Below are 26250 nucleotides of genomic sequence, written 5' to 3'. Positions count from 1 at the left end.
GAGGTGATTTCACCACCACAGTTAAAAAAAGAGCATATATGCCGAAGCATGGGGGCATAAGGGGTGGAGGAGCGATTTTGCTCCTAATGCTGCGTACATATGGTCAAAATTCCGACGAAGGGCTTGCCCGTGGAAAAGTTTGAACGTATGTACGCGGCATAACTTTTTTGCGGGAGGATGCCCCTATGCTTCGGCATATATATATATTTTAGGCACAGGTTGTGTTAAAAAAGGTTTTATTTTTTACAGTTTTTTTTGGCATTTGCTTTGCAGGTATGGTATGGTAAGGTTTTACTGTTATACTGTAATGTTAAGAGGAAGTAAACCCTGATGAGTTTACTTCCTCTTTTTTTCCCTGCAAAGGTAAAGCATAATGGACTACTATGCATCACATAGTAGCCCATTATGTGTCACTTACCTGACACAGGAGCCAGCGAAGTCGCTGCTGTCCCCTGTAGTGCGCCGCATCCATCTTGCTTGTGGCGTCTCGCAGCTCCGCCGAATGACAGCGGCGAAGCCGCAATGACGTCACTCCCGCGCATGCGCACGGGAGTGGCGTCTCGCAGCTCCGCCGCTGTCATTCGGCAAAGCCGCGATGACGTCACTCCCGTGCACGGGAGTCGACAAATGCGGCAGCTCCATTCTTGGAACTGCCGCGTTTAGTGCGCCTGCGCGCCGCTGTCTACGGCGCATGCGCCGTAGACAGCGGTGCCCGTTTTCGGGCAAATATCTCCTAAACCATATAGGTTTAGGAGATATTTCTTGGACCTACAGGTAAGCCTTAATCTAGGCTTACCTGTAGGTCAAAGTCGTTTGTAAGGGTTTACTTCCTCTTTACTTTGTTTTAACGTTAACCATAATTTGCTTAGCAGGTACGCCATTCAGCTGCAGCGCGGATTTATTTATCTTGACAGCAACAGCATTTGCTCCCACGATACATAAAGTCGCGACTGCAATGCTGTAGGAGGTGATTTCACCACTACAGTTAAAAAAAAAAAAAAAAGAGCATATATGCCCGAAGCATGGGGGCAGCTGGGCAGAGGAGCGATTTTGCTCCTAATGCCACGTACATACGGTCGAAATTCCGACGGAGGGCTTGCCCATGGAAAAGTTTGACCGCGTGTACGCAGCATAACTTTTTTGCGGGAGGATGCCCCCATGCTTCGGCATATATAAATGGTGCATGTATGTCCATCATTAGAAGTGGGTGGATGAAGGGAGGTATTCTAATGGTGGGCATACCCACTGATCAATCTCTTTTTTTTCGTTCAGCCAACATGACTCTCTGACTCTCAGCAAATAGCTTGGGGTGTCTACTTTCCAAAATGGGGTAATTTGGGGGGGGGGGGGGGGGTTGTGCTATTTTGGCATTTTATGGCCTTCGAAACTGTAATAGGTAGTGAGGAGTGAAATAAAAAATTTGCACCCTTAGAAATCCAGAAGGTGGCGATTGGATTTTGGGGCGCCGTACGCAGCTAGGCTCCCTGAAAGTCCCACACATGTGGTATCCCTGTACTCAGGAGAAGCAGCAGAATGTATTTTGGGGTGTAATTTCACATATGCCTATAGCATGTGTGAGCAATATATCATTTAGTGACAACTTTGAGCAAAAAAAAAAAAAAAGTTTGTACCATTCCCGCAACTTGTGGCAAAATATAAAATATTCCATGGACTCAACATGCCTCTCAGTAAATAGCTTGGAGTGTCTACTTTCCAAAATGGGGTCATTTGGGGGGGTTTTGTGCCATTTTGGCATTTTATGTATTTCGAAACTGTGATAGGTAGCGAGGAGTGAAATCAAAAAATTTTCACCCTTAGAAATCCTGAAGGCGGTGATTGGTTTTCGGGGCCCCGTACGCAGCTAGGCTCCCAAAAAGTCATATACATGTGGTATCCCCGTACTCAGGAGAAGCAGCAAAATGTATTTTGGGGTGCAATTCAACATATAACCATGGCATGTGTGAGCAATATATCATTTATTGACAACTTTTTGTCATTATTCAATCCCTTAGGACAAAAAAAAAAAAAAATATTCAATGGGCTCAACATACCCCTCAGCAATTTCCTTGGGGTGTCTACTTTCCAAAATGGGGTCATTTGGGGGGGGGGTGGTTTGTACTGTCCTGCCATTTTAGCACCTCAAGAAATGAGATAGGCAGTCATAAATTAAAAGCTGTGTAAATTCCAGAAAATTTACTCTAGTTTGTAGACGCTATAACTTTTGCGCAAACCAACAGATATACGCTTATTGACATTTTTTTTACTAAAGACATGTGGCTGAATACATTTTGCCCTCAATGTATGACTAAAATTTAGTTTATTCGATTTTTCTTATAACAAAAAGAAGAAAAGATCTTTTTTTTTCCAAATTTTTGCTCTTTTTCCATTTATATCGCAAAAAATAAAAATTGAGGAGGCAATAAAATACCATCAAAAGTAAGCTCTATTTGTGGGAAGAAAAGGACGCAAATTTTGTTTGGGTGCAATATTGCATGACCGCGCAATTACCAGTTAAAGCAGCGCAGTGCGAAATTGTAAAAAGACATCTGGTCCTTAGGCTGTTTATTGGTCCGGGGCTGAAGTGGTTAATGCGAAGCTCAAAATCCACCTCTTAACATCCTAATGTGCATGGACATCTATAATAACATTGAGCTGCTTCTACAGGCGAAACACAAAACTCCTGTAGAAACAGCGATTTTTAGGTCAGTGTATATAGACCCTTAGGCTACATTCACACTAGTAGGGTTTCAGGTACAACAATGGAAATCACATTGTTTTCAATAGTGCCCATTCACATCAATGCAACTCGGCATGGAGCGATTTACTACTTGGTGCGACGCCAGCGTGATTTTGGCCCCATAGAATATGCAAACCACATCCAAGTTGTACTACACAAGTTGCAGTGAAAATGAGATTGAAGCATTGTGAACCTACACGTATGTAGACAGATTACTTTGACATGGAGAAAAACAGAGTGCATTATGAAATTAATCTGAGCACACAAATCTTATAAAACAGTTCAAAGAGCAACACTGTGTTGTAACCTACGTCAAGCAATAGCAAAAGCTTTTGAGATTAGGGTAGAGGAACTTTAATCTGTTTGATTTGTTAGACAATCTCCTTCAGACTACTTTATTAACCACTTCAATACTGGACACTTAAACACCTTCCTGCCCAGACCAATTTTGAGCTTTCAGCGCTGTCGCACTTTGAATGACAATTGCGAGGTCATGCTACACTGTACCCAAATGAAATTTTTATAATTTTTTCCCCACAAATAGAGCTTTCTTTTGGTGGCATTTGATCTCCTCTACGGTTTTTATTTTTTGCACTACAAATAAAAAAATACCGAAAAAAAAAATTTTTTTGTTTCAGTTTCAAAACTTTGTAAAGAAGTATGTTTTCTCCTTCACTGATAAGGCAGCACTGATGGGCACCAATGAAGTGGCACTGATGAGGTGGCATTGATGAGCACTGATAAGGCAGCACTGATGGGCACCAATGAAGTGGCACTGATGAGGTGGCATTGATGGACACTGATGAGGTGGCATTGATGGACACTGATAGATGGCACGGATGGGCGGCACAGATGGGCACGGATAGGCGGCACTGATGGGCACGGATAGGCGGCACTGATGGGCACGGATAGGCGGCACTGATGGGCACGGATAGGCGGCACTGATGGGCACGGATAGGCGGCACTGATGGGCACGGATAGGCGGCATTGGTGTTATACTGTACTAATGGATGCCAATCAGTGCCAAACAATAATGCATGCCAATCAGTGATGCCCATTGTGGGCACTGATTGGCATCCATTATGGGCACTGATTGGCATCCCTGGTGGTCTAGGAAGGATTACCTTTAGCTGGGCATCCCTGGTGGTCTGGTGGCGTCCCTGGTGGTCCAGGCTGGGCAGTGCTGATAATCGATCAGCACAGACCCCCCCTGTCAGAGGAGCAGCCGATCGGCTCTCCTCTACTCACGTCTGACAGACGCGAGTGAGGAAAAGCCGATTACCGGCTCTTCCTATTTACACTGTGATCAGCCGTGATTGGACATGGCTGATCACGTGGTAAAGAGTCTCCGTCGGAGACTCTTTACCGAGATCGTAGTTGCCGGGTGTCAGACTGACACCCCGCAACAACAATCGCCGCGATGAGCGCCCCCGGGGGCTCGCAGCGGCTCATAATCCTGATCACGTCATATGACGTCCGATCAGGATTATGCAACCACTTTGCCGTCAATTGCCTATAGGGCGGGCGGCAAGTGGTTAAAGTAAACTTGTAATGAGGGAAACATCAAGGTTATCATGGCTGACTTCTTCTGAAGATGCTGGTGTTCTGGCTGTCACAGCAAACCTTTGGTGTCAATACAATGACTCCATGACCTACAACATGTATGTAATTAACGAGTTCGCTTTCTGAATTCTGTAATTTGTTCTGGGTCAGTGACTCAGGAAGGTAATGAAGTTAGGGAGTCAGTATAACAGCCAGGCATCTAGCATTTTCAAAGAATTTGAAAATTGCCATTTTTTTCTCTTAAAGGGTTTTTAAGAGAAAATAATAAACTGTGTGTTTTAGGTCTTCACGGTTAACTGGTAAAGGGAAACGTGGAGGTTGTCATTAGTAACCTCTTCTTAAAATGCTAGTTGACTGGCATGCTGATCAAGTTTACTGTATTTATTGGCGTATAACACTCAATTTTTCACCATGAAAATCGGGTGCAAATAGCGTGTGCGTGTTATACGTTTTTTCCCTGAAACTTCCCTCTTAAAATGAACGTGCGTGTTATACACCTGTGCGTGTTATACGCCGATAAATACGGTATTTAGAAGCAAAAAACCGGAGTTAGACTTACCGGTAACTCTTTTTCTAGGAGTCTTCCAGGACAGCCTTTGAGATATAGGGCTCCTCCCTCCGGGACAGGAAACACGTCAAGCCAATTAAATAAAAGGTGTGGTCCTCCAGGCCCTCCTCAGTTTTACTCCAAGAACCGCCGGGAGGCTCTGAAAGACATAACACACTAACAATCATGTTAATACACATCCTCACCACTTAGTCCAATTTAAACAACTTTGGGTGGGAAGCCAGGCTGTCCTGGAAGACTCCTAGAAAAAGAGTTACCGGTAAGTCTAACTCCGGTTTTCTCATATCGTCTTCCAGGACAGCCTTTGAGATGATAAGCAAGGAGCTCACCTTGTCAGGGCGGGACCACTGCCTGGAGGACCTTACGTCCAAAAGTCTGCTCTTTATCAGACCATAAATCCAGACGGTAATGTCTTGCGAACGTTGAGTAGCTGGACCACGTTGCTGCTTTGCAGATCTCCTCCGGAGAGGCTCCAGCCCTCTCTGCCCATGATGCGGAAACCGCCCTTGTAGAGTGTGCCTTAACTAAGGGTGCCTGCTTCCCCTCTAACTCATAGGCTTTAACTATCGCCATTCGTATCCACCTGGCGATAGACGCTTTGGACGCCTTGCAGCCCTTGCGGGCGCCCGAAAAATTAACAAAAAGTGAGTCTGACTTCCTGAAGACCTTAGTGGCTTCTAAAAAAATCAATAGACTTCTCCTGACGTCTAACAAACTTAAAGATCTCGCCTCATCCTTGTCTGAGGTTGAGAAAAAAGTTGGCAAAATAATATCCTGTGTCCTATGAAAAGTGGCCACCACTTTAGGAAGAAAACTAGGATCAGTCTTAAGTACTACCCTGTCCTCTAAGATTAACAGAAATGGCTCTCTGACCGAGAGCGCTTGTAGATCACTGACCCTTCTAGCTGACGTGATCGCTATCAAAAATACAGTCTTTAGTACAATCCACTTAAGTGAAGCTCCCTCTAATGGTTCAAATGGATCTTGGGTCAGAGCTCTAAGAACCAAGGCCAAATCCCAATTAGGACAGGACTTCATTCTCACAGGCCTGGATCTAGATAGAGCCTTGAAGAAGTTCCTGACAAATGGATTCTGCTGAAGGGAGGACTGAAGGAAAACACTTAAGGCCGCCACCTGTACCTTTAGAGTGCTGATAGATAGGCCCAGTTCTACCCCCGCTTGTAGAAAATCTAGGACTGCCGGGACCCCGGGACTTGCAATCCCCTGTTCTCGCAACCAGGAATTAAACCTCTTTCCTACCTTGGCGTAAATTGCCCTAGTAACAGGTTTACGGCATTCTAACAAGGTCTTAATCACTCTCTCTGAGAAACCCTGTGACCTTAAGATTTGTTCCTCAGATACCAGGCCGCAAGCTTGAGCCTCTCTATCTGAGGGCACAGGATCGGCCCCTGGGAAAGTAAGTCCTCCCTGACTGGTAGAAACAGCGGAGGATGTACGGCCAATCTCTTTATGCTGGCAAACCAGGGTCTCCTTGGCCAAAAAGGAGCTACTAAAATGAGGTCCGTAGTTTCCGAACGGAACTTCTGCAGAACCTCCGCCACCATCCTTACGGGAGGAAAGGCGTAACACAGGCCAAACAGCCATGGATTGGCAAGGGCGTCTATCCCCCTAGCCCGATCCTGTGGGTGAACCGAAAAAAATTGTGTCACCTTCCTGTTGCCTTCTGTTGCAAATAGGTCTATTTCTGGCCTTCCCCAGCATGACACGATCTCCTCGAACACTTCCTTGTTGAGGGCCCACTCGTCCTGACCTATCTTCTGGCGACTGAGAAAGTCGGCCAGGAAATTCTGGGTTCCCTTTAGGTGAATGGCTGATATTGAGGACAAATTCTTCTCTGCCCAGCAGAAGATTTTGTCCGCAATTACCTGTAGTGCAGGGCTTCTGGTTCCCCCTTGCTTGTTCAGGTAGGCTACTGCTGTCACATTGTCTGAGCGAACTTGCAGATCCCTGCCATGTAACCGGGACTGGAAGGTTTCTATAGCTTTCCAGACTGCCAGAAGTTCCTTCTGGTTTGAGGAACGACCTGTCTCTAGGTTCGACCAGGAACCCTGGGCTAAGGTTCCCTCTAGGTGGGCACCCCAACCCAGCGCACTGGCATCGGTCGTGACCACCACCGTAGCTTGTGGGGACCAGGGAAGACCCCTGTCTAGGTTGACCTGGGCCCGCCACCACCAAAGAGACCTCCTGACTGCCGAGGATAGGGGCATAACCTGATCCAGGCTCTCCTGCCTGCCATCCCAATAACGGAGCATGAGTCTTTGTAAAGGACGTTGATGATGTCTTGCCCAGGCCACCGCTGGAAAGCATGATGTCATCAACCCTAGGACTCTCATCACCTCCCTGATCTGGGCTTCCCGACCAGATTGAAGCTGGGCTACCGCCTGCTCTAGCTTGCCGATCTTCTCCTCCGGAAGAAATACCCTCATTTCCACTGAAGAAATCCTGTATCCTAAATACAGGACCTCCTGTGAGGGGGTCAGCTGGGATTTTTCCTGGTTTATCAGCCACCCCAGTGAGCGCAGAAACCCCAAAGCCTCCTGTATGTCCCTCTGCAGCTGTTGGGCCGACTGGGCTATGAACAGTAGATCGTCCAGATATGGGATCACTGTTATAGCCTTGAGCCTTAATGGGGCCAGTGCCTCTGCCAGAACTTTTGTAAAGACTCTTGGTGAGGCTGAAAGCCCGAAGGGGAGAGCTCGAAACTGGAGGTGTAACACACCCGTGTTCAACCTCACCGCCAACCTGAGAAATCTCTGAGATTCCGGATGAATCGGGATATGCAAATATGCATCCCTGAGATCCACTGTGGCCATGTGACAGCCCTGAAACAGGAATTTGGTTACCGAGAAGATTGACTCCATCCGGAACCGCTTGTATTTTATAAATCTGTTCAGGGGACGGAGATTCAGTATTAACCTGAACTTCCCCGAAGGTTTCTTTACCACGAATACGTGGGAGTAAACCCCCAAGCCTCGCTCCTCCTGAGGTACCTGCACCATTACTTCTTGGTCCACCAGATCCCCCAGAAGAAGAGCCAAAGCCTCTGCTTTCTCTTGGTCCCTTGGTAACCTTGTTACTTGAAAGTTCGGGAGGGGAACTGAACCAAACTCCAACCTGTAGCCGTTCCTTACAAGATCTCGAATGAACGGACTTTCGGTTGAAGCTTCCCACTGTGGGAGGAACTTCCCCAGTCTTCCTCCCACCGGGACGCAGGAGTCACTGGGTTTTAGGGGAGGGTTGAGGAGGATTGAATAAGATACCTCCTCTGCCTCTTCCCTTGTGACCCGTCCAATGCTTTTTGGGGCGAACCTCCCTTTCCTGCAGGTTTTGCTGCCTGGGGCTTCGAAAAAGGCGTTTCCCTTCAGGTCTCTTTTTCCTTTCTGGGAAAGCTTTCTTCCTATCCTGCGTGCGCTCTAACGCCTCTTGCAGGCCGGGCCCAAACAAATGGTCCCCTGAAAAGGGTAATCCACACAACTTTAGTTTTGAAGCTGTGTCTCCTGACCAGGTTTTAAGCCAAACGGCCCTTCTGGCAGCGTTCACTAGTGCTGCTGATCTAGCAGCCAGTTTGACTGATTCTGCAGAGGCATCCGCTAAAAAGCCCACCGCTTTAAACAGTAGCGGAAAGGACTTCAACAGCTGTTGCCTAGAAGTACCTGCAGAAATATGTGATTGTAACTGTGTAAGCCAACACTCCAAGTTTCTGGCCACACAGGTAGCTGCTAGGGCCGGTTTAAGCCCAATGGAAGAGGCATCCCAGGCTCTCTTGAGCAGCAGATCTCCCCTCTTATCCATAGGGTCCCTGAGTGAACCCATATCATCAAAGGCCAAATCTGTCTTCTTAGAGACCTTAGCCAAGGGAGCGTCTAATTTGGGAACCTTGTTCCAGGGATGCACCGCATCCGATTCAAAAGGGAACCTCCTTCTAAGGCTAACTAGCGACTTATGGACGGGGAATACCCTGTCTTTCATTACACTCGACCCTTGATACATCATGTCGTGTTTTGAAAGCTGGACCTGTTCTTCTCTGATCTCCAAGGTGTCATATATAGCCTTGAGGAGGTCACCCACATCATCCAAAGACAGCTTGTATCTGGCTGATCTAATGGCCTCTTCCTCCCCCTCAGATTCTGAAGTAGACTCTGTCCTAGAGGAGGCTAATGACCTGGATAACCTCTCCCTATCCACCTCCTCCTCCTCCTGACTTGGTTCGGATAAGGAAGGCATACTCACGGCTCTGGGTAAAGAGACAGAAGGACCCTGCATCCTATCCATCATGTTTTTAAAAGATTGGAAGGTGGATGCAATCTCATCCTTTACGGATGTTAAAACATTGTGACAAGCTGCCACCGAGTCCTCTTTTACCAGGCTACTGACACAATCTGGGCAAAGCGGCTTCTCCCAACCGGTGCCTAACTTAGCCCCACACACGGCACATTTCCTTCTGGGTAAAGGTATCTGGGCTCTGTCCTGTTTAACCTAAAAACAAAGAAAAACAGGGTCCCATTAAAATACCACCCCTGACCACACCACTGTGCTTCTAGGGTCTGTTTAGGAAGTGCCCCCCTTCACCAGCAGGTTCTCCACCCCGGGAAGGTGCTACGGGTCAGAGTGACCCCCCACCCCCCAGTGTAAGTCCTGGTCTGCCCTCACCAAGCTTACCTGAGAGGTACTGGAGCCTGTTGAACCGGAGTCCACCTGCACAACCGCACTCTCCATGGTTCCTGTGTATCACTCAGTCTCTCTGAGCCTTCACACTGCTCCAGGCAACCCTGTAGTCACACCGCCGCGCCCAAAGGACTGGAACGGGTCCTGCGGCGCCCCCTGATGACGCGAATCCGGCGGAAGTGCGTCTCTCCCACTTCCGTACGCCAGAGCGCAAAAACTCCGCCCCGACGCTGTGCGTTCTTACGAACGCACCGCTCACAGTACCCGAACGCCGGTCGGTAGAGCGAACGTCTCCCGCCGCCTCCGACCGACAGGTACGAGCGGTTAGCGCTCCGAGGGGGAGATTGCCGCGTATCGGGGTCCCGTTCTCTCCGAACGTTTAAATGGCAGCGGGGACTGAAAGCTACCCTCTCCTACCTTCGTTCGGACCGAGGGGTGCTAAGGGCCAGGTCCATCAAGGCGCTCTCCCCAGGTAAAACCCCTGAGAAGGAGCTCCCCTTACCAGTTCCAAGACGTGCTCCTTCCCGTCCGGCAGGAAACACAAAAACTGAGGAGGGCCTGGAGGACCACACCTTTTATTTAATTGGCTTGACGTGTTTCCTGTCCCGGAGGGAGGAGCCCTATATCTCAAAGGCTGTCCTGGAAGACGATATGAGAAAATAGAAACGAACTGCCTGCTGGCACACAGACATCCTCCACAAAACTGCCTTTTTTGGACCCCCAGACCTGTACTAGCAACCGCACAGAGCCCCACAGGTGAGAAACAGCGACACACACACACACACAGCAGCGCATGCAGACACCCCCCTCAGAGGGGGGGGGGGGGGGGGAGGAGGGGTGATAGGGACTTGGGAGAGAAGATAAGGTGGTGAGGTGGCCCTCGAATCGACCCCCCAGGGAATTCCCAGCTGCTCCCCCCACCGAAGCAGAGAGAGCTGTACTTACCAGTCCGGAAGAGCTGGGAGACATTCCGTGGTAGCCAACTCCTGGGCAGTTACAGGGAAGGTTACTGGCCCGGTATACTGTGATCCAGACATCAGTAGCCCAGTCATATGTATACCCCGGAGCATTGAAGTTCACCGACCACCTCTGGAGCTGAGGTATGTCATGGCCTGCCAAGCCGTAGATGCGGTCTGCTCACGCTCGATGGCCAGACTGGGGAGACTACAAGAATTTCATTAGCCAGCCAGCAGTTGATAGAAGATCTCAGGATCTCTCATCTTGCGCAAAAAGCAGCAAACCTGCAGTAAAAACATGGGCCAAGAGGCCCACAGGGTTCCCTAGGTCATTCTCCTTGCTAGGCAAAATAAAAACTGAAGCTGCTAGGAGCAGCGGGAAGGGTTGATAGCACGGGGCCCGCTCCCCGGGGCAAGATTAAAGTTCTGTGTATTGTGTAACAATTTTGCCTAGTTTCTCCTAATGGCGGGCTATACAACCCATTTAGTTACAGAGAGGAGCTGTGTCAGTCGGTGAATATAAGAGAAAAATACTTTATGGAACGTGCAAACTGTTGGTGCTATATAGATCCTGTATAAAAAATAATGAAACGAGGAGGACCATAATGAAAGTATAAGGCTTGATTTACACATATCCGGCTGCGGTTTGCAGTCCGGAGTATTTCTGTTCTCCAGTTCAGGTGGGATTTTTTTGACTGAATTCACACCTGAACCGGACCCAAAAAACACACAGTACCCTTTTCAAAACTCCACAGCAGCCACCCCAGACATGTGTGAACCGGCCCCATTGAAAGCCAGTCACATTCACATGTTATATGAATTGGATGCAGTTAAAAATGCATCCAATTTGCATATATGTGAAATTCGTTTTTCCTTCCAGAGTTCTCATTCCAGAAACACTCTTTCTGCTGCTTCTGAATCTTGACAAAGTGTTTCTTCACCAGCAGCATCTTCAAGTAAGAAAGTGTTACAAACCATGGCCCCCCAAAAAATACACAATACTGTAATTTATAGAGAAAACGACACCTGAAAAACAGGAAAACATTCATCAAGCTCTTCATAGAGCAATATAAGCTTCTGGATCAGCATTATCAAAAACTGAAAATGCATACTGGCAGGTTTTACGTTATTACAAGGGAAAGGGGTGATTAACTATTCTCACTTATAGGTAAAATGTTCTTAGCATATAGTCCTTGTTATTTTTTTCAAGAATAATACTTTTATATAACACTGCATTTCACCATTCCAGTGTAAAAAAAACAACTTTCAATTTGTAGTTCAAAATTTGCAGAAATGTTACATCTCTAGTTGTGAGACTGGATTGTCTGCATTTAGGGAATGCCTATTGTTTGTGGTTCTACCTTAAATGGGTATATGTGGAATGGAATGTGCTTGGGAGTAAAACAGCCATGCAGGTATATGCCAGATGCCACATCATACCATTGGTGCCATACCTCGTACAACGACCCTGCATAGTTCCTACCCAAACAAAAGACTTTCTGAAAATCAGAAATGGCAAAGATATAGCCATGCTCCATTGAGGCAGACCTGCAGGTAGATCATTCAGGCAATGGGCACCCCATTGTGGGAGTATTGGTGTATCTAAATCCCTGCACGTCATATTTTCCAGGGAGTAACAGGTGTAATTTTTGGACTCGTCAAAACTGAGCTGTGATAAAGAAACTTAGGTTCCCGCTGTACAACTATAGCATCAATATATATCACTTGAGGGTGATGAAAGTTGTTATGGATACTTTAACAAGATGCATTTTGTAAAATGTTTGAAAGCAAAACCCAATTTTCTCTTCATTTATCTCTTTATAGAGCGCTTTTTTTTTTTTTTTTTTTTTTTACCATAATGCCTTATATTTTCCAATAACTCACCTTGCTTCCATTCAATATCCAATCACTTCCATCTTTCTTGGCATTAGTCCGCACACCCTGCAGATCACTGCAATATGCAACAAATTATTATGTTAATCAGAAACAGTAACTGGAGGGACTTGGTGACGTTTCTAAATAAGTGCGGCATACCTTCCAGCTCCTGGCTCTGTCATTGCAATGGCTCCTATACATTTACCAGCCGCCATCTGTGGAATATATTTCTGTATCTGGCTCTTGCTGCCATATCGTGAGATATAAGGCATGACGATATCGGAGTGAAGACTGAAGCCAGGTCCTGTACAATTCACATACATCCTGGGAAAGAGCGCACAGAGATTTACAGAGATGACAAAAGACAGACAAAGCACATCGGAATGATTGATGAGTTCAGGGACTTACTGTTCTTCCCACACAACAGCAGATGATAGGATATCACCACCGATGCCACCATGCTCTTCTGGAATAGAGGCACCGAGGAGACCCTGCTGGCCAGCCTTCTCCCACAATTCTCGGCTCACCTGTCCAGCTTTCTCCCATCTAGGAGGAATGGAATAAGATGATCATTCTGCAATACAATTAGGGCTTCTCTGCAGACCCTCTAAATCAGAGGTCTCCAAACTTTCTAAACAAAGTACCAGTTTACTATCCTTTAGATTTGGGGGGGGGGGGGCAGGACTGTGGCCAGTGGGAAAATATCCTGGTAATAACACCCCACTGCTGGGGTCAGTGGGAGAAATGGTGTCCCAAGGACCAGATAAAGGCAAGTAAAGCACCACATCTGGCCCCCGGGTTGCAGTTTGGAGACCTCTGCTGAACACAATAGGGTGGGTGACCCTTTAAATGTTAAGCTCTGGACTTGGTCGCACTGTATCTGAAGTTTGCATCTTATGAAATAAATAAATTTTTCTGACCACCTGTAATCAAGGCAAAAAAAACTGGTGTGGTTTACTGGCACATGCAAAAATTGCCTCAAGCATAACCTTATGTGAAGAGAAAACCTGCTCTAGGCACCTGTACATTGATATCACCTTCCCTGCTATTCGATGTGTTAAAATTCCAATATATATAGAAAAAAAAAAATCTATATCTCTATCTATCTAACCATCGGCAAAACTTGAACTTAATGGATAGACTTAAGAACCTTCACAATGAAAAAGAAATAAGACTATAGTCAAGCTGAATGTATAAGAACGGAGCATTCACTGAATAGAACTTCAGCGTATTAAACTTGAATCGGACTGAAAATATTAATCCAGACATCCTCATTCTATAAAGTCCAAGTACTCCAAATGTAATATACTTATATCGCTATCGCTTAAAGTATAGAAAAAAAAAAACTGAATATCAAGAAACCCTTATGTGGATGTATGGAGATCATTTTTTTTCCCTCAAACTTCTCAAAGTGTTGTAGTAACATTTCTCTAAGCAATATCTACCATTACATGCTACAAAAATATGAATATGTAATCATGTGCATAAGGTGTATAAGGTTCCAACATGTATTATATCCATAAGATTCCAAATTAAGCATTATATATATATATTCATTGACAAATAAAAAATAAGTGCAGCGCTAAGTGATGAAACAATAGTGAAAAGAAAACAAACAATTTCAATAAATAATAATAATAAGAAGAAGAAATATGCTGGATTAATAGCACAAACTCTGCTTAAAATATAATAGATTTGCACACTAGAATTAAGCATATATAATAAAACATCAAAAAAAATTTAAGTGACTAAAAATATCTAAAAACTATTGTACCGTATACCAGAAGAGGCAATCTGTGACCACACAGCCACAGCTTACCACTGGTACACTGGCAAGCAGCGCTATATAACAGTGCACCTTTGCTGTAAATACGTTCAAATCATAAAATGTGTATACATGTGCGAAATGTGTATGACCGTCACATATATCATACACTGTGCAATCACATACGATATTATTATACATTATTATACAAGCAGCTGCAGATTTTTTGTGATTTCCACTGCTGCCTACTAAGCGCCTGTGTTTATACATTTTTTGGATTTAGGGCACGAGAGTATAAACATTGTGAGGATTATTAGTGTTTGAGGTAACAGGCTGCTATGGAGGCTGTGGAATTTCTTGGAAACAGGCAGATAGATATAGGATCTTTATTTTCTACTAATATAGTATTAGAGGTGAAAGATGACTATAAAGAGAGTCTATCTAAATTAGGCTATGCCCTAGAGAAACAAGTTCGTACTTGGTGGGATATATGCACTATGGAACATTATCTAAAAGAAAAAATAGTCCGGAGTTTACGGTGGGAAGTAGCTCCACAGGACGGTTTAGACGACGAGGAATCTATGAGGGAATGGCTTGATTTTTTTAATGGGGTAGGTTTTAAGTTACAACAGTTGGTGTTAAGAAGAAAGGAAAGAAAGATGAACAAATTAAAGAAGTTGATTGATGATCTCTCGAAAGAAGTAGAGAGCATAAAAGGAACACAACAATGGGTTGAATTTAACACACATATTAATAAAAAATTGGAGAAGATAGATAAAGATACTCAAAAAAAGAAAGTAAAAAAATTTCACAGAGATCTCAACGATTTCAGAAATGAAAGCATTTATATGTGGCAAAATAGACTAACTAGTAGAGCAGAGGAGAACGGGGCAACTTTGACCATTCCTCCTCAGCCCCCCAGAAGACATACCTCAGAAAATAATTCCCAACAGACACATCAGTCAACATCTCGGGGTGAATTGGGAAAAAACTCCCAGACAGCACCGGGGGGAATTAGAAAAGATAAGAGAGGAAATGGCTTCAAAAGAAATGATACCTGGGGTCAGGCAAATGATATTTATATAGCTCCTCAACAACATCATAACATTCCGACGAATAATCGGTTTGATGCTCTGAGAGATATTGGTGGTCATTATCATAGTTCCCCCCGTCCTTTTTTAGGGAGAGGGAGATGGAAACCGCGAGGAAGGGGCCAAAGAGGAAGGAACAATTACATCCAAAGACCCTGGTTTCCACCGGGGTATCAAGGTTGGAGCAATCCAACACAGAATCAGGTGGATTCATTGCAACCAGTGATCCCCCCAAATTTATCCCAAAGAGCGGGAATATGGCAATCAACACCCCGAAAAAAGACACCAGTAAAAATATTACCCCCTCCCAGTTTAAAAGAAGGGGATGTAGAGCAGGCAAACGAATTCAACAAAAAAAGAAGAAGGGATCACGACCAACCGGAATCTACAATTTGAGTAAGGTAACATTAAATGTGCAAGAATCTAATATCTTACAATTAGGTCTTAAATGTGCCCCTAAAAAGCCCATCAATAAATTTAATGTGTATATGGACATTCATAAGTACATACGGAAGGTCAATATGAAAAAATATTTTTTAAATATGAATCGCGTACAAGAAAATAAAAGTGAGGGTGGTGTGATAGGGTTGGACAGTGGTCTGAAAAATCGATCACTGTTCAATCCTGCCAGTTCCACTAACCACCACATAGAGGTTTTCAAAAATGTAGTGATTAGGGATCTGGAAGCTATAGTACCCAAGAAAAATATTAATCCATTTTATATTAGGGACGGGATTAAATCACTGGAAGAGAAGAAAGAGATTATAGTGAGACCAGCAGATAAAGGTGGAGGAGTGGTAATTTTAGATAAATTATTTTATGAGGACCAACTACAAACCATGTTAGCCGATAAGGACACTTATGTCAAACTGAGTGGCGATCCGACAACAGCACATCATCGGAATCTAGAGAAACTGGTTTCTATAGGCTCTAGAAACAAAATTTTAAACAAGAAAGAGAGTCGTTATTTAGTTCCTAGTTTTTGCAAAGTACCCATCATTTATACATTGCCAAAAATTCATAAGGATTCTACAGTACCTCCTGCAAGACCAATAGTGAATTGTATTGATTCAGTAACGGCTAGATTAGGCCAATACTTAGATCGTTTCTTGCAAACAAGCGTGCAGAATACAAGAGCTTATTTGAAAGATACAAAGAATCTATTACAACTAATTGATCAAGTAATGCTGGCTGACACCCAGGAGACTTTTTTGGTAACAGCAGATGTTTCCTCCCTTTATAGTGTAATCCAACACGACAATGCTCTTTTAGCCCTTAATTGGGCATTAAGCCAAAGAGAGGATATACCTCATGAGCAGAAAGTTTTTTTGGGTCAATCTTTAGATTTCTGCTTATCCCATAGTTATTTTTGGTACAATCAAAGTTTTTATGCTCAGAAAAGGGGTGTCGCCATGGGCGCTAAATTTGCGCCGAGCATAGCGAATTTATTCATGGCAGAATGGGAAGATAAGGCAGTATTTTCTAATCAGAATAGCTCCTTAAAATTTTACAAGAGGTACATTGACGATCTGTTCATGGTGTGGGAAGGCACAGAGACCTCATTACATGATTTTATGAGACATCTGAACGCTAACACTAACAATATTCGTTTAGAATATGAATTTAGTAAAGACACTATTCATTTTCTGGATGTGGAAATAATGAGGCGTGAGCAAAGGTTAGTAACAAAGGTGTATTTTAAACCGACTGATCGCAACAGTTTTTTACCGATCTCGAGTGGCCATCATCCCCGATGGTTAAGAAACATCCCCAAGGGGCAAATAATGAGGATACGCAGAAATTGTACAGAGAATGAAGATTTTTTAGTACAATCAGAGGTTATTAAGAATCGTTTTCTAGAGAAAGGTTATGATGAAGGTATGCTTAATAAAACAATTTTAGAAGTGGGTAATCTAACTAGGACTGAATGTCTGATTGACAAACCACAAATAGAGGGATCCAAACAGGAGTGGAGTTTCTTTTCAGATTTCCATCACCAGTATAAAGATGTAGAGAAAGTGTTTAAGGATCACTGGCATATTTTGCATCTTGATAAGAATTTAAACCAGGTTCTGCCAGTGAATCCATCTTTCGTGTATAGGAAAGCTCCTAACTTGGGTGATAAATTAGTAAAAAAAGTTCTGAATCCTCCTAAACGCCCAGTCCCGTTTTGGGAACAAGATGGTTTCTTTGCTTGTAGAAGGTGTTCAACATGTGCTAAGACAACACATCCAATTAGAGGGCTGACCGAGTTCACTTCATCAGGTAATAATCGCACGTTTGCGATTAAGGAATTCATTTCTTGTAACACGACACATGTAGTGTACGTGTTACAATGCCCATGCAATCTCATGTATGTAGGTAGAACTAAACGCACCTTAAAAAAGAGGGTATCTGAACATCAGTATAATATAGAAATAGGATATAAAGATCATAATGTTTCCCTTCATTTTAAGAAATACCATAACCAAGACTCCTCTTTGTTAAAATTTTGGGGAGTAGATAAAGTTTCACCAAGTTGGAGGGGCTCAAATATGGTTAGGGAGATTTCAAAGAGAGAATCACAATGGATATACTCTATGAATACTTTATCGCCAAAAGGATTGAATGTTGAACTAGACGTAAATTGTTTTATCAGCAATTATTGATTCAGTAACCAGACTTTTGTACTTTCGGGGTTTTTTTTTCATATGTTCTTATACGTGGTCTTTTAGATGTACTATGGATTGTCCATTTCATTTTATTTTATTTTATTTTATCATTCTCGTAATTATATATTGATTTTCCATTTTTATATTTATATATACAATATCCAATATATTTCCTATAAATAATTGTTTAATATTTATATATACTTAGGATTTTATACATTTATACTGATACTCCTATAAGTATAATTAATGGGATTTTAGGGGTTGTTCTAGCACAAGTACTTAGTAAGAGCTAGGGAGGGTTTGTTAATATATACATATAGACGTATACACATTTAGCTAGCTTTCTGGATTCCATTATTTTTCCGGTCTGCATTTTTATTTTTATTTATATGGGACCTATATTCTGGACTTGGTAGTAGTTGATGTTCCATACTGTAAACATTTTATGTAGGGTCGTAGAGACTCTGAGAAGTACTATTGTCAGTGATTTTATTAATATTATTAATGTTTGGGTAGAATATACAGTACGCCAGCATTGCAATATGATGTGGATGGGAGTGAAAATATGTAGCCGTTTTCGATTTAGTGTAATGTTGATTTTGTGTTAATTCATTGTTAGCATTGCACAGAGGGGGGTTACAGCTGCTATTTGCAGTATCATTCCCATGCCAAATCGTAGTTTGCTATGAGTATCTTTATCACCAACACGCATGCGTATTGGATGTTGTGAGCTCATGGGAACTATGGGCGGAAGTACATCTCCCTCAGTCTCAATGTTAGCAACTTAATATGGCGCTGTACGAGGCGCGCGCGTGCGCTGTAGTCATACTAAAGAGTGGGCGGAAGGGCAAGCTCTCTTATCCGAAGAGGGGCGCATGCGCGGTCGCTTTGTTTTGCCACGTGAACGCACGGCGCCGTTTAGTGATGTCACTAAGATGGCGACGCTGTATTTTCCGAAAAGGTAAGCGGGAAATTACCACACAATTGAGCCAATACGCTGTGTCAAATTATTTAGATGACACAGGGTATATATAGGAAGGAAGCAGATGTATCGGCACCCTCAGATGATGTCCATTAACGGACGAAACGCGTCAGCGTAACGATACAAGGACGCACCATAACAAGAAGGTTAGAGGTACACATTCAGTTGTATGCCCGATGCAGTCCAGGGGGAAGGTGATCCAGTGGATTATGCTGTGGTGATAATCTGAATTTTCCTGATTTTGAATTATTGTTTGTGAGTGTATTCTTTGTTGTATTTAAATAAATCGGAGTGTTTTACGGTATCACACTATATATATATATCTTTTGATTCTCCATTCACGTTACAATCATTGGGACGGTTGAAGTAACAGACACAACCATGATCTAAGGGAGGATGATGTAAAGAGAGGACCCCGCTGTGTATATGTGAAGCGCTGATTTGACCTATACATTCCGGTAAGAGTTTTACCAAAAGGGGGTGTCTTTCCACCTGTCACTAAGAACCCCCGTTTGTGGAAACCACGTGTGGAGGTGTGATAAGAAGAACGGTGGCGGTGATTAATCTGTTCCAACACTAAAGAGACTATTCGTTTGAAATGTGGGGCTTCTACTCTCCTGGAATGAATTGTGGCTTGTATACACAGGCGACATCGGTGCAGTGCCTCCTGTAGTGACATTGTGTTTGATTTTGGGAGAAGAGTAATAAAGGGGAGAGTTGAAATATCCTCACCCGGACTGTATAATAATATCGTATGTGATTGCACAGTGTATGATACATGTGACGGTCATACACATTTCGCACATGTATACACATTTTATGATTTGAACGTATTTACAGCAAAGGTGCACTGTTATATAGCGCTGCTTGCCAGTGTACCAGTGGTAAGCTGTGGCTGTGTGGTCACAGATTGCCTCTTCTGGTATACGGTACAATAGTTTTTCAGTTTTAGAATACTACTCATATGAATAGTAATTTTAAGCAGCTGCAGATTTTTTGTGATTTCCACTGCTGCCTACTAAGCGCCTGTGTTTATACATTTTTTGGATTTAGGGCACGAGAGTATAAACATTGTGAGGACTAAAAATATCTGGTGAAAAAAATGCTAAAAGTGAAAACTAAGGCAGAGTACCAAAAAGTGAAAGTATAGTGAAAATCAGTCCATAGATACAAGTCCTTAGGTGAATTGCCAACAAAGATCAGTGAGTATGAAATCCCTTTGCCAAGTGAAAAAACACCCAGGAAGTGAGCAAATATTCTCCTTACCGTCTCCAAATCTCCAAAGACCAATAGAATGGTCTTAGCAAGCCCAGGGAATTCGGTCTCCCAAAAACCTATGCCGCAATACAGCTAATCCTGGATCGGTACCACTCGGGGAATATAAATAATAAAAGCTCCCATTGTGTAGTATTTAAATAAAGAATTTAATAAAAATAAATAGATCGCACTTACAAGAAAGTTGCAATACAGAGCAATATAAAATCATCGGTGTCCCATAACACTCTCCCTGATCGCTGTCCTCTGCAGAGCTACACCACCAAAGAGGCAAACGTGATGACGTCAGAGACGCCTCATTGGAGATGTAGCTCTGCGGAGGACAGCGAGCAGGGAGAGCGTTATGGGACACCGATGATTTTATATTGCAACTTTCTTGTAAGTGCGACCTATTTATTTTTACAACATTTTTTAGCACTCTCATTACTCTTCCTAATCCTCGTTTGGTGCTCATGTAATAGATAATCATGTGGTGTTTTATGGACGATGTTCATTGCTCTATATAAAAACTGGAGTTAGTACTTACCGGTAACTCCTTTTCCGGTGGTCTTCCAGGACAGCCCTTGAGAGATGGAGCTCCTCCCATCGACACAGGAAACACATTGCCACAGTTCAAAAGGCGGTCCCTCAGGTCCCTGGTCAGTCATTCACCAAGAACCGAAGGATGGAACTGAAAAACATATAAACCATAACAGGTAATAACATTAGTACATCACTACAATCAAATAAAGGGTGGGATCGTGCTGTCCTGGAAGACCACCGGAAAAGGAGTTACCGGTAAGTACTAACTCCAGTTTTCCCAAGTGTTCTTCCAGGACAGCCCTTGAGAGGATCCCCAAGTACTTACCAGATTAGGGGGGGACCACGGCCTGGAGGACTTTCCTCCCAAAGGCCTGATCCTGACTAGACATTAAGTCCAGTCGGTAATGCCTTGTAAAGGTGGAAAAGCTTGACCATGTGGCTGCTTTACATACCTGCTCCGGGGTGGCACCAGCTCTTTCTGCCCAGGATGCAGACAACGCTCTTGTGGAGTGAGCTTTAACACCCTCAGGAGGATCTCTATTCAAGGCCTTATACCCCTCTGCTATAGCTAGCCTAATCCATCTAGCTATGGTTACTTTTGAAGCTTTCTGTCCCCTACGCTGTCCGGAAAAAAGGACAAAAAGGGAGTCTGAGATTCTGAATGGATTTGTTATTTTAAGATATTCTAGAATACACCTCCTCACATCCAATAAATGAAAACGTTCCTCTTTCTCATTTGCTGCATTTTGACAAAATGAAGGGAGGACAATATCTTGGGACCTATGGAAGCTAGATGCTACCTTTGGTAAGAACCCAGGGTCTGTTTTTAGAATGACTCTGTCTTCTAGGATCTGTAGGAATGGTTCCCTGATGGAAAGTGCTTGGATTTCACTGACCCTACGGGCTGAAGTGATTGCCACCAGGAGAACTGTCTTAAAAGTAATAAGCCTTAGGGAGGCCTCTGAGATAGGCTCAAAGGGTGACCCCAAGAAAGCTTTTAGCACAACTGCTAAATCCCAGGATGGGACTTTTGTGATTCTGACTGGCTTGCGTCTAGTGACTGCCTTACAGAATCTAGCGACAAAAGGATTTTCCTGTAAGCGTTCATCTAAGTACACACTTAAGGCAGCTATCTGTACCTTAATAGTACTTATGGTTAAACCCTTGTTTACACCTTCCTGTAAAAACTGTAGAATATTAGCCGTATTTATGTCCCGGCTATTCAGCCAGCTATTGAATTTTTTCCAGACTTTTTTGTAAATAGCTCTTGTGACTGGTTTGCGACTCTGTAGTAAGGTCGCAATTACCTCATCTGACAAGCCCTTACTCCTTAAGATTTCCTCCTCAGTAACCACGCTGACAGCTTCAGTGTGGCGACCTGTGGATGGTAAAGAGGTCCCTGTGACAGGAGGTCCTGTCTGTAGGGAAGTCTCAGAGGCGGACAATCTGTCAATTGTAGCAACGTTGTGAACCACGGTCTCCTGGGCCAAAAAGGTGCTACTAGAATCAAACAGGTTTTCTCCTTGAGGAATCTTGCTAGGACCCTCGGAATGAGATGAAGAGGGGGAAATGCATACGCCAGACTGAAAGTCCATGGAGTTTGCAAGGCATCTACCGCCAGGGGTTGATCTCCTGGGTTTAGCGAGAAAAAATTGGGAACCTTTGCATTTTTCTTGCTCGCAAAAAGGTCTACCTCTGGTTCTCCCCAGTGAGTTGTTATGAGATTGAATGCCTCTGGGTGTAAGGACCATTCTTGGTTCGAAATCCTCTGTCGACTCAAGAAGTCCGCCTTGTTGTTCAGCTCCCCTTTCAGGTGAACTGCAGAAATGGATTCCAGATTGGCTTCTGCCCACTGGAGAATGCGTCTGGCTACCAACATCAAACGAGGACTTCTGGTTCCTCCTTGTTTGTTTATGTATGCTACAGCCGTCGTATTGTCTGAAAGGACTTGTAGATGGTGACCCTGTATTGCGGGGTGGAAAGCTAGAACAGCTCTCAGGATTGCTGTTAGTTCTTTCCAATTGGAAGAGAAACATTTCTCCTCCGGGGTCCACTTGTCCTGGACCCAGCTTGAGCCTAGGTGGGCTCCCCAGCCCCAACTGCTCGCATCCGTTGTTAGTGTTGAAGTGATAGGAAGGACCCAATGAACCCCTTTGTTTAGGTTCTCCCTGTCCTTCCACCACCAGAGGGAGCGTTTTACCCTTGAGGGGATCGATACCTCCTCCTCCAGATCTCTGCCTTTTAATTGTTCTAACAGAAAACCCTGAAGTTCTCTTTGATGGAACCTGGCCCATTGTACGGCTGGAATGGCTGCCGTCATAAGACCTAAGACCGACATTACTTCCCTCACCGTACACTTGGGGCTGCATTGAAGAAAAGATATTCTCTGCCACAGATTCAAAATCTTTTCTTCCGGCAGTATAATTTTCTGATCTACAGACTTGATCCAGTACCCCAGATACAGGATCTCCTGTGTTGGGGTTGTCTTGGATTTCTCCTGACTGACAATCCACCCTAATCGACTCAGACTGAGTTGAGTCAATTCTAGGTCCTGAGAAAGACGACTCTCTGAGTGGGCTGTTAGGAGCAGATCGTCTAGGTAGGGGATAATTGAGACTGATTGAAGCCTCAGAGGAACTAAAGCCTCTCCGAGAACCTTGGTAAAGATTCTCGGAGAGGATGATAGACCGAAGGGAAGTGCTCTGCACTGAAAGTGGTAAACCTTTGTGTCTATCTGCACTGCCATCCGAAGGAATTTCTGGCATTCCTCCCTTATTGGAATGTGCAGATAAGCATCCCTTAGGTCCAGGGTTGCCATAAATGTCTCTTTCTGCAGGAGATTCTTTATGGAATAAATGGACTCCATCCGAAATCTCTTGTAACGGATGGAGCGATTCAGTGGACGGAGGTTCATAATTAGTCTGAATCTCCCTGACGGTTTTCTTACCACAAAGATGTGCGAGTAAAAACCGTCCCCTTGTTCCTGAATAGGGACTGGTGTCAATACCTCTTGATCTACCATTTCCCCTATTAGTAAAGGTAAGGCCCTGGCCTTTTCTGAGTGACTTGGAAGCTTTGTCAGCAGAAACTTGGAAGGAGGGTTGCTGTGAAATTCCAGCGCATGACCCCTTTTTATTATATTTAAGACAAACTCGTTCGAGGTTGTCTCTTCCCATTGAGGAAGAAATTTGCTTAATCTTCCTCCCACAGGAACCCTGACGTCACTGGGGTTTGGGATCCTGATTGGGGCGGCTAAACAGTATGCCCCCTTTTCCTTTCCCTTTATGTCCCGACCAATGTTTTTTGGGGGGTTGAACTCTTCTCTGGTTTAGAGGGTTCCTTAAAAGGGACGAAAAATTTTTCTTTGAAAATTTTTCTTTTTTGCGGGAAAGGTTTTCTTTTTGTCCGCCGTCCTTTCTAAGGCGGAGTCTAATTCAGGCCCGAAGACTAAGTCTCCTGTAAAAGGGACGCTGCACAGGCGGGTTTTAGACGCCGTGTCTCCCCCCCAGGTTTTCATCCATACTGACCTCCTTGCTGCCACTGAAAGTGCTGCAGATTTAGCCGTAAATTTAACGGAGTCCGTGGAGGCATCAGAGATGAAACTGGTGGCCTTAAAAAGCATAGGGAAGGATTTCAAAAGCTCCCCCCTAGGAGTGCCTGCCTTTAAGTGTTCTTGTAGTTGCGATAACCAGAACTCCAGGTTTCTAGCTACACAGGAAGTGGCTAGAGCTGGTTTTAAGCCTGCCATAGAGGCATCCCAGGCCCTCTTTAAGACAATGTCTGTTCTCCTGTCCATGGGATCTTTCAGGTGGCCCATATCCTCAAAGGCCAGATCAGCCTGCTTTGAGATTTTGGACAGAGGGGCGTCTAGTTTTGGATTTTTATTCCAGACCGCCTCTGGGCTCTCATCAAAAGGGAACCTTCTCTTAAGGGATTTAGGAACGAAAACCTTCTTGTCTGGTTCAGACCACTCCTTAAGGACAAGGTCAGAAAGCACCTTATGTATAGGAAAAACCCTTGCTTTCTTTTTCCCCAGAGCCTCATACATTTGATCATGTCTGGATAACTGAGTTTCTTCCTCCTCAATTTCCAGCGTATCATAGATAGCCCCCATTAGCTCATCTACTTCCTCGAGAGATAATCTATATTTTGAGGCTTTAGATGCTGCTTGATCCTCTTCCTGACCCGAGTCAGTGTCAGAGGATTCGGGGCTAATCAACGTGGGGCTAGGCTCCCTGACCATACGGGGCTCCCCTGAGCTGGGTGTTGTAAGGCATGGTGAGGATGAGATTATAGTTGTTTTACTCGTGGAGGCAGCTGCAGCTGATCCCACGTCAGTGATTAACTCCCGGAGGGACTTAAAGGTCGACGCCATTTCCTCTTTAAAGGAGCCCAAAAACTTTGCTAAAGGGGAATCTGCCTCAGATTTAAGCAAGCTTGCAATGCATTGCTTGCATAGGGCTTTGTTAGAGCCAGAGGACAACCTATTCCCACAATTAGGGCACTTTTTGCGGCCTGTCTTGACTTCCCTTGGCATCTCTTTAGCCTGAAAATAAGAAGACAAAGGATTTCTTAGCGTCAGCACCATGTCCCTCTTAGAATCACCACTAACAAACAACCTCACTGTGAGTAAACCGCCACCGTGGGGCACTACAGGGCCCAGCCTACAAACACCACCACTCCACCAGAGTAATAGCATGCCCAGCAGCCTACCTGGGTTTGGCTGGTGCCTGTCTCCGCCGGAGTATCCTGGGGAATAGCCTCCATGGTCCCCCTCTGACGCTCCGAATCCCGCCGCTAATCCGGTATAGCTGGACGCTGGTCGGGCTTCACAGGCACAGCGCTGGCTCTCCCTCTCCTCCTTGTACCCTAGAGACCCGGAACCGGAAGTCTCGGCACGCAGTGATGACGCGGTTCCGCCGGAAGTGAACGCTCGGCGTCTCCGACCCCCTGCAACGAGGAGGGAAGATGGAAGGTTCCACTCACCACTCCTGGGGGAAACCGGCGTCATTCTGCCCCTGGCCACCTCGGCACTGGAAGGAGGAGGGTAACGGGTCTGCTCCGGTTCAGCTGGACGGTACCCGAGCCAAAGAAAAAAGGTATGGACCCAAACTGCAGCCATAAACCAGGACCCGGTCCCTTAGGCTTGCAGGTTCTCAGGCAGCCCCTGAGAGGGGCCTCCAGGTTCCTGGCAACATGTTCCTCCGATGGAGGAAACACAAATGACTGACCAGGGACCTGAGGGACCGCCTTTTGAACTGTGGCAATGTGTTTCCTGTGTCGATGGGAGGAGCTCCATCTCTCAAGGGCTGTCCTGGAAGAACACTTGGGAAAACAGATTTGGTACAGCCTCTGTTAAAGCATTGAAACATATCCAATGCCTCTTGTTGATAATCATACAAGCAACACTACTGCCAACATAGAGCAGCGATTTTTATCCAATGTATGCAAAAATATAATCTTGACAGATTCACTGTGTACTTTAACCAATTATAAAAGCCCCACCACACACACACACACACACACACACACACACACACACACACACACACACACACACGGTAGGCTCTAGGTGA

At 44.6% G+C, this 26250-nt stretch overlaps 1 protein-coding gene across 1 annotated transcript in view; it reads right to left on the bottom strand.

The window, feature by feature from the left end:
- Window positions 1-26250, bottom strand: part of ACADL (acyl-CoA dehydrogenase long chain) — a 58732-nt gene that overhangs the window by 21339 nt on the left and 11143 nt on the right. Inside the window, exons 3-5 of the mRNA XM_077448358.1 lie at window positions 12794-12931; window positions 12545-12709; window positions 12395-12461 (exon numbers count right to left, since the gene is read on the bottom strand). Of these exons, the coding sequence (XP_077304484.1) occupies window positions 12395-12461; window positions 12545-12709; window positions 12794-12931 (370 nt within the window). The remainder of the gene's footprint in view (window positions 1-12394; window positions 12462-12544; window positions 12710-12793; window positions 12932-26250) is intronic.

This window comes from Lithobates pipiens, unplaced genomic scaffold (assembly GCF_037356315.1).
Source record: "Lithobates pipiens isolate NorthernLeopardFrog02 unplaced genomic scaffold, aLitPip1_a1.2 Scaffold_22, whole genome shotgun sequence".
Taxonomy (NCBI): domain Eukaryota; kingdom Metazoa; phylum Chordata; class Amphibia; order Anura; family Ranidae; genus Lithobates; species Lithobates pipiens.
This window is presented reverse-complemented; position numbering and strand designations above follow the sequence as displayed.